Source organism: Chelon labrosus (genome assembly GCF_963514085.1).
Source record: "Chelon labrosus genome assembly, chromosome: 13".
NCBI classification, from domain to species: domain Eukaryota; kingdom Metazoa; phylum Chordata; class Actinopteri; order Mugiliformes; family Mugilidae; genus Chelon; species Chelon labrosus.
Genome location: NC_140346.1, coordinates 29,878,666 through 29,887,977, shown reverse-complemented (window position 1 = coordinate 29,887,977; position 9,312 = coordinate 29,878,666). Strand labels below are relative to the sequence as shown.

At 47.1% G+C, this 9,312-nt stretch overlaps 1 protein-coding gene across 1 annotated transcript; it reads left to right on the top strand.

The window, feature by feature from the left end:
- Nucleotides 1–1,466: 1,466 nt before the first annotated feature.
- Nucleotides 1,467–9,218, top strand: abcf3 (ATP-binding cassette, sub-family F (GCN20), member 3). Its single transcript, XM_084559465.1, has 21 exons — nt 1,467–1,597; nt 2,179–2,326; nt 2,410–2,486; nt 2,694–2,749; nt 2,883–2,980; nt 3,061–3,183; nt 3,256–3,522; nt 3,616–3,696; nt 3,785–3,844; nt 4,772–4,828; nt 4,918–4,940; nt 5,009–5,064; nt 5,152–5,352; nt 6,731–6,807; nt 6,907–6,951; nt 7,053–7,185; nt 7,263–7,351; nt 7,593–7,684; nt 7,780–7,912; nt 7,993–8,080; nt 8,658–9,218. The coding sequence occupies exons 1-21, from the start codon at nt 1,525–1,527 to the stop codon at nt 8,814–8,816; spliced, it is 2,136 nt and encodes a 711-aa protein (XP_084415591.1). The 5' UTR covers nt 1,467–1,524; the 3' UTR covers nt 8,817–9,218.
- Nucleotides 9,219–9,312: the final 94 nt, after the last annotated feature.

Here is a 9,312-nt window from a genome sequence, read left to right as displayed (position 1 = left end):
AGTGCTAACGGCTAGCTCCCACCCTAAAGTCCAGGGCCGAGCATGCGCACTGCGAACACCAGGACAACGGAACACTTACACTGAGATAACGCAATAATAATAATAATAATAATAACAATAATAATAATAATATTATTATTATTATTATTATTGTTATTATTATTATTATTGTTATTATTATTATTATTGTTATTAATATTATTATTATTGTTGTTGTTATTGTTATTATTATTATTATTGTTGTTGTTATTAATAATAATAATAATAATAACAATAATAATAATAATAATAATAATAATAATAATAACAATATTATTATTATTATTATTAATAACAACAACAACAATAACAACAACAATAATAATAATAATAATAATAATAACAATAATAATAATAATAATAATAATAATAATAATAATATTATTATTATTATTAATAACAACAACAATAATAATAATAATAACAATAACAACAACAATAATAATAATATTAATAACAATAATAATAATAATAACAATAAAGAAGAAGAAGACGAATGGTATTATATAATGATACTATTACTGCAGTATAATATAAAACTAACGTTAATAAAGCTGCTGCTATATAATAAAACATTATGATACGATGACAGATTATACACTTACATGTAATCACACACATATAAACAGTATATAAATGTGTGTTTCACTGGACTGAGTGAATATATTCATTAATTATCAGGAAACCTCAGTTATGACATGTCACTGACTTTATGGAGAGAGATTCATGTTACCTCACACTAAACTATTTTATATTTAATGTTGTTTGGTCTTTGATGTTCTGTTTCTAGGTAAAGTGCTTTGTTTGTCATTATGCAACTGTACAACGAAAGTACATGGTTGGATGGAGGGTTCGGGTTCGGGTTCGGGTCCTGAGCCACTGTTACTGAGCACGCCGCCATCTGACCCGGGACCTGGTGGAGACTGATCATCAGTGTCACCAGTCAAATACATGGATGGAGCTGTAATAATAATCACATGAGGAGCAGGAGCTCAGATTAAAAGGTCACGTCTACAGTTTAATCCAGAAGAAAACTCAGCTATTTATACAAATTATTATTTTGATTATATATAATGTTATATAACGGATGTGTGTCTTTATACTGGAAACAAAACTAAATAAATGATTAAAAAACAGAAACTACAGTCACAAAAGAAAAACAACTTTAAACAAAAACCTGATCTGTATGAATAATAAGATATTATTTTAAACAATGAATTAAATATAATAACACATTACTTTTAATCTATAAATTAAATATATAAATAATTAAATGTTCGTTTATATAAACATTCTAGGTGATAATCATGTTTGCTTTTCTTATAAACTTTGATGAACTTGATTAAAATCCTTTTCCGTTTTGTTTGTAGGCCCTCTTATGACGTCAAGACAAATTTCCACAAGTCCAAACTTCATCTCCCAGCATTCACAGCCCTGTCGCAGATTAACGCATGCGCGTGGCGGCGGTGTCCAGGGCCGGGTATCATGGCGACATACGTGGATATTCTGAAAAGCGAGTTCCCTGAGATCGACACGGAGGTTTTCGACTACATCACAGGTGAGAGTCCGAGAACAGTCGCTCTCCGCCGGGCGTCAGAGCCGCTGGCTCCCGGTCCGACGGAGCCGCGCTCACCGGCCTTTTAACCGTGTGTCAGCCGGGCAGCCGCGGGGCTTTACCCGCTGAGCTAACGAGCTAGCCGGGCTGGCTCAGGGCAGGGACGCCGGTTAGCACGGCATGGCCCGGACACGTTGAGTCAGCTGGACTTAAACCGGGTCAGACAGACCGGACTGAGCCACGGGGACGTCAGCAGACTCACAGGAGACACTAAAGAAGGGCTTTAGGAAATAAACCTTAGAGGACATGTCTTCATAAGAGACATTAGAGTAGAGACAGGTGATGGATCAGCTGATCTCGTCTCATCTCTGGCACCTGGTGTCCAAACCATGTCCAGGGACCAAGACTCAAACTTCTACTGCGTCTTTAAATTATGTTGATAGAAACTTTCACTGATCTCATGTTAGCAGCTGTCCAGCCAGGTGTGTCGGACAGGTGAGGACAGACATGTGTATTTCAGGTGTTGGACAGGTGAGGACGTTTCAGGTGTGTTGGACAGATGAGGACGTTTGTGTCTCCTCCAGGTGTGTTGGACAGCGGCGGCCCAGACTTCGAGGATGGCGAGGAGGTGTACGACGCCATTGGTGGAGTCCTACAGGAAGTGTCGTTGGACAGTAAGAACGAGGACGATGTCAGAGACATCTGCTTCCAGATGTTCAATACTCTCAAGCTGTGAGTGTCCCTCAGGAGCATCGGTCGACGTCTCTGTCCCCTGTGTCCTCCAGTTTCATAATTTCTGTCCTCGTCTTTTTCAGGAACAACCATCGTGGATCTCAGAAGCAGATGTTGTTGGACGCTCCTGTCCAGCTGTCTCAGATCTCCGTGGAGACCGGTAAAGACAACCTCCTCTGTGGTTAATGAGGTGTCCCCCAAGGAAGACATTCTGTAGAGACGTAGTTGTCTGATGATGATGAATCATCTTTGTGTCTCATCTGTCCTGATGTCCTCTCTCTGGGACATCCTGAGACCATAGTCCCTCTAGTGTCTGTGTCTTATGAGTGGAGGACATTTATTGATCTGTTTGTCTCTTTCTCTTCAGTCTCCGCTGACAAAGATGTCCAAGGAATCTGGATGATGAAACGTCCTCAAAACACGGTACGCCTCCAACGCCCCGCCTCCAACGCCCCGCCTCCAACACCCGGCCTCCAACGCCCCGCCTCCAACGCGGTCTTTATTTATTTACGAGTGATTAGTTTACCAGGTTCGTCTCTTTGTCTTTTTGTCTCAGACCGTTGACGCTAAGAAGTTGGAGAAAGCTGAAGCGAAGCTGAAAGCCAAACATGAACGCAGGAATGAGAAGGACTCCCAGAAACCCTCTGGTCCACTGTGAGTCCTCCCCCGTCCTCCCCCGTCCTTCCCCGCCCTCCCCCGTCCTCCCCTGACCTCTCTGTCCTCTCTGTCCTCAGAGTCCTGGAGGAGGCGTCGGCCAGTCAGGCCAGCAGTAAGAAGGAAAGTCGAGTCGACCAATCAGGGAAGAATCGCAGCTACGACATTCGCATCGACAACTTTGACGTGTCCTTTGGCGAGAGGTGAGACCGTCAGGACAGGAAACGGGAGCGTGGCGGGGACGGATACTAACGTCCTCTGTCATCTGTCTCCAGATGTCTGCTGCAGGGGGCGGAGCTCTCTCTGGCATCAGGCCGGCGCTACGGCCTGATTGGTCGTAACGGGCTGGGGAAGACGACGCTGCTGAAGATGCTGGCGAGCCGCAGCCTCCGAGTCCCCGCCCACATCTCCATCCTCCACGTGGAACAGGAAGTGGCGGGAGACGAGACGATGGCGCTGCAGAGCGTCCTGGAGAGTGACACGCTGAGACAAAGTCTGCTGGACGAGGAGAGGACGCTGAATGCTCGCATCGCCAGCGGAAAGTAAGAGAGCGCTTAACATTGACCTCTGACCCTTGACCTCTCACCCTCTGACCCTTGACCTCTCACCCTCTGACCTTTGACTCCTGACCTCAGGGCCGACGGCATGGAGAGCGTCCGGCTGTCGGAGATCTACGCCAAACTGGAGGAGATTGAAGCTGACAAGGCCCCGGCCCGGTAACCACGGCGACCACATGCCGTTCACATCCCATAATAGAGTTGTTCATACCTGTGTTTTTGATTGATATCCGTGTTGTCCAATCAGAGCCTCCGTCATCCTGGCTGGTCTTGGGTTTTCTCCCAGAATGCAACAGCAGACCACCAAGTGAGTTCACCTGTCACACAAACACACACCCGGTTAGCCCCGGTTAGCTCCAGTTACACCCGGTTAGCCCCGGTTAGCTCCAGTTACACCCGGTTAGCCCCGGTTAGCTCCAGTTACACCCGGTTAGCCCCTGGTTAGCTCCAGTTACACCCGGTTAGCCCCTGGTTAGCTCCAGTTACACCCGGTTAGCCCCGGTTAGCTCCAGTTACACCCGGTTAGCCCCTGGTTAGCTCCAGTTACACCCGGTTAGCCCCTGGTTAGCTCCAGTTAGCTCCAGTTATCCCTGTGTAGCCCCGGCTAGCTCCGGTTAGCTCCGGTTAGCTCCAGTTAGCCCCGGTTAGCTCCAGTTACACCTGGTTAGCCCCGGTTAGCTCCAGTTACACCCGGTTAGCCCCAGTTAGCCCCGGTTAGCTCCAGTTACACCCGGTTAGCCCCGGTTAGCGCCAGTTACACCCGGTTAGCTCCGGTTAGCTCCAGTTAGCTCCAGTTATCCCTGTGTAGCCCCGGCTAGCTCCGGTTAGCTCCATTTAGCCCCGGCAAGCTCCGGTTAGCTCCAGTTAGCCCCGGTTAGCTCCAGTTAGCTCCGGTTAGCTCCAGTTAGCCCCGGTTAGCTCCAGTTACACCTGGTTAGCCCCGGTTAGCTCCAGTTACACCCGGTTAGCCCCAGTTAGCCCCGGTTAGCTCCAGTTACACCCGGTTAGCCCCGGTTAGCGCCAGTTACACCCGGTTAGCTCCGGTTAGCTCCAGTTAGCTCCAGTTATCCCTGTGTAGCCCCGGCTAGCTCCGGTTAGCTCCATTTAGCCCCGGCAAGCTCCGGTTAGCTCCAGTTAGCCCCGGTTAGCTCCAGTTAGCGCCGGTTAGCTCCAGTTAGCCCCGGTTAGCCCTGGGTCATAGCAGCAGTGTAAGGGATGTTTGTTTTCTCTGCAGGGAGTTCTCAGGAGGGTGGAGGATGAGGCTGGCGCTGGCCAGAGCGCTGTTTGCTCGGTGAGTGGCATGTTAGCATGTTAGCATGTTAGTGTGTTAGCGTGTCACTATTAAGACAGGAGGTCTAACTGTCTGTCTTTTGTCTCCAGGCCGGACCTGCTGCTGCTGGACGGTGAGTCCTTGTGTCCTTGTCCTTGGTCCACACTTGTGTGTGTCCTGACGTCTGTGTCTGTGTTTCAGAGCCGACCAACATGTTGGACGTCAGAGCCATCCTGTGGCTGGAGAACTACCTGCAGGTAGCGCTAACACACTAGCCTGACTCATAGAAAACTGTGAGAGTGGTTAGCCTGGAGCTAATGGCTAATAAATGTCTCCGTCCTCAGACGTGGCAGTCCACCATCTTGGTCGTCTCCCACGACAGGAACTTCCTGAACGCCGTGGTAACGGACATCATCCACCTGCACTCGCAGCGGCTCGACAGTTACCGTGGCGACTACGAGAACTTCATCAAAACCAAAGAAGACAGATTAAAGAACCAGCACAGGGAGTACGAGGCCCAGATGCAGTACAGACAGCACATACAGGTACTACTACTACTACTACTGCAGTACAGACAGCACATACAGGTACTACTACTACTGCAGTACAGACAGCACATACAGGTACTACTACTACTGCAGTACAGACAGCACATACAGGTACTACTACTACTGCAGTACAGACAACACATACAGGTACTACTACTACTACTACTACTGCAGTACAGACAACACATACAGGTACTACTACTACTGCAGTACAGACAACACATACAGGTACTACTACTACTACTACTACTGCAGTACAGACAGCACATACAGGTACTACTACTGCAGTACAGACAGCACATACAGGTACTACTACTACTACTACTGCAGTACAGACAGCACATACAGGTACTACTACTACTACTACTGCAGTACAGACAACACATACAGGTACTACTACTACTACTACTGCAGTACAGACAACACATGCAGGTACTACTATTACTACTGCAGTACAGACAACACATACAGGTACTACTACTACTACTACTGCAGTACAGACAGCACATACAGGTACTACTACTACTGCAGTACAGACAGCACATACAGGTACTACTACTACTGCAGTACAGACAGCACATACAGGTACTACTACTACTGCAGTACAGACAACACATACAGGTGGTACTACTACTACTGCAGTACAGACAACACATACAGGTGGTACTACTACTACTGCAGTACAGACAACACATACAGGTACTACTACTACTACTACTGCAGTACAGACAACACATACAGGTACTACTACTACTACTACTACTACTGCAGTACAGACAACACATACAGGTACTACTACTACTACTACTACTACTACTGCAGTACAGACAGCACATACAGGTACTACTACTACTGCAGTACAGACAGCACATACAGGTACTACTACTACTACTACTACTGCAGTACAGACAGCACATACAGGTACTACTACTACTGCAGTACAGACAGCACATACAGGTACTACTACTACTACCACTGCAGTACAGACAACACATACAGGTACTACTACTACTACCACTGCAGTACAGACAACACATACAGGTACTACTACTACTACCACTGCAGTACAGACAACACATACAGGTACTACTACTACTACCACTGCAGTACAGACAGCACATACAGGTACTACTACTACTACTGCAGTACAGACAGCACATACAGGTACTACTACTACTGCAGTACAGACAACACATACAGGTACTACTACTACTGCAGTACAGACAGCACATACAGGTACTACTACTACTACCACTGCAGTACAGACAACACATACAGGTACTACTACTACTACCACTGCAGTACAGACAACACATACAGGTACTACTACTACTGCAGTACAGGTGGTATTTCAGTCTGAACGTTTGTGTTCCAGGTTTTCATCGACAGATTTCGATACAACGCCAACAGAGCGGCTCAGGTTCAGAGTAAAATCAAACTGCTGGATAAACTGTGAGTGACCTCTGACCTCTGACCTCTGGAGCTGTGTAGTTGTTGTGTAGTTGTTGTGTAGTTGTTGTGTGGATGGACTAACTGTCTATGTGTCCTCAGACCGGAGCTGAAACCCCTTGATAAAGAAAGCGAGGTCACGTTGAGGTAAGAGGACGAACCTGTTGATCCTCTGACGTTCTCGGCTGGAACCGATGAGCTCGTTGATGGTTGATGGTTGATGGTTGCTCTGTTCTGTGTTGCTGCAGGTTTCCTGATAACTTTGAGAAGTTGTCTCCTCCCATCCTCCAGTTGGATGAAGTGGAGTTTTACTACAGTTCAGACCAGAGACTCTTCTCTGGACTCAACCTATCAGCTGACCTCGACTCTCGGATCTGCATCGTACGTCCAGCTGATCACTGAACGCGTTGATGGATTCATAAAGTTAATTGATCGCTAATCGTCTGATTTCTCTGCAGGTCGGTGAGAATGGCGCCGGTAAATCCACGATCCTCAAACTGTTGATGGGGGAGTTGACGCCGGTCAGTGGAGTCAGACAAGCTCACAGGTGAGGAGTCACCTGACTGGACCACAGGGAACCAATCAGTGTTTACATCCAAGAACATATCACCTGACTTTGTTTAATGTATTGACTGGGGCCACTCCCTCTCTTCATGTGCTCTCTAGCTCGCTCCACCAGCCCTGCTCTCTCTCTCTCTCTCTCTGTTTGAGGAGGGGGCGGAGCTTCAGTCTTGTGTTTACATGCTTCTCGTCCTGTCAGCTGACTGAGGTGTTCTCTCTCTGACCAGGAACCTGAAGATTGGTTATTTCAGCCAGCACCACGTTGACCAGCTGGACCTGAACGTCTGCTCTGTGGAGCTGCTGCTCAACAAGTTCCCCGGTAACCATAGCAACAGTAACCACAACAACATAGCGACGGCACCTTCCACGCTGAACTCTGATTGGCTGCTGCCGCTGTTGTGGTTTGTGTCGCAGGTCGGACAGAGGAGGAGTACCGCCACCAGCTGGGAGGCTACGGTATCACCGGGGAGCTGTCTACGAGGCCGGTGGCCAGTCTGTCTGGAGGACAGAAGAGTCGCGTGGCCTTCGCACAGATGACGATGCCATGGTAACGGAGAGCGATCACCTCTTTGATGACGATGACGATGATGATGATGATGATGATGATGTCATTTCTTTGTCCTTCAGTCCGAACTTCTACATCCTGGACGAGCCGACCAATCACCTGGACATGGAGACCATCGAGGCTCTGGCCAAAGCTCTCAACAAGTTCAAAGTTAGTGTGAACACAATCCTCTCTGCTCCACTCTGCCGAGCTGGGAAACATTAGAAACTAGAGAAGCTAACCAGCTAGCCTCAGCTAACACAGTCATCATGTCAGAATTTCATCAAACCTAAAAACAACCGACAACAACTGATGTAGTTTAATCATCTTCTGTCCTTTAAATTCTATCACATGATTCTACATCAGCTATGAACCACATGGTGACCGGACTGATAGAATCTGAGCCCTGTCAATCTTCTTCTGGATTGTATAATGATCACAATGGTAGAATGTGATGATGTCCAGGATAAATAAAATGTCCAAAGGTTGAATTGTGTGTACGTTGCCTCCTGTAGTGGAATCAGGAGGATTTTGTAGCCAGATTCCCTTTCAAGAAGTAAGAACCCAACGTGGAACACTGTGGGTTCTTTGGTTCTGGAGATATTCCAGATTTAGTTCGTCTTTTTTCTGAGTTCCTCATCGTCTCAGATTTGTTTTAGAGGAAACGTTAGCGGATACATTAAGTGGAGGGGATGTCCTCACAGAGATACAAAGACTTCACCTTCACCTGTGTGGTGTCATGTTTCAGGGCGGAGTCATCCTGGTGTCACACGACGAGCGTCTGATCCGGTTGGTCTGTAAGGAGCTGTGGGTTTGTGAAGCGGGAAACGTCCGACGCATCGACGGCGGCTTCGACGAGTACCGAGACATTCTGCACGAGCAGTTCAAGAAGGAGGGTTACCTGTGAGGCCCCGCCCACTGCCGACTGACCGCAACCACCAGTAACATAGCCACACCTCCTCCACCCGTCACTGCAGCCATCAGAGCAGACTGGAAGACGCTGTCTTGTCTGAACTGTCTCACCTGCTGCTCAGGTGACCTGCTGCGAGCTGACTGGTCGTCTGTGGTGGACGCTGGAGGCGGAGCCAGTCATCGTGATGGACTCGAGTTAAATGGATCAGTTTGTTTTGTATCATTGAGCTTTTATCAGTTTTAAAGGAGCCGAGCGTCAAACGTCATCCAAATAAAAACATTAGATCATGTGACCAGTTTCAGCTTTTTTCATTCTGTTTGAATTGGCCAATCAGAGCCCTTGGTCTGAAACAACCTGTGTGATGTCATCAGGAGGGAGGGGATTGAAAAAAGAAAATTAAAAAATCTAAACCAGTAAATGTTCCTTTGGTTCTTTAATGTATGAAACCAGAGGTTCTTAGATTCATAGAAGAACAAGTTTCCATCAGTGA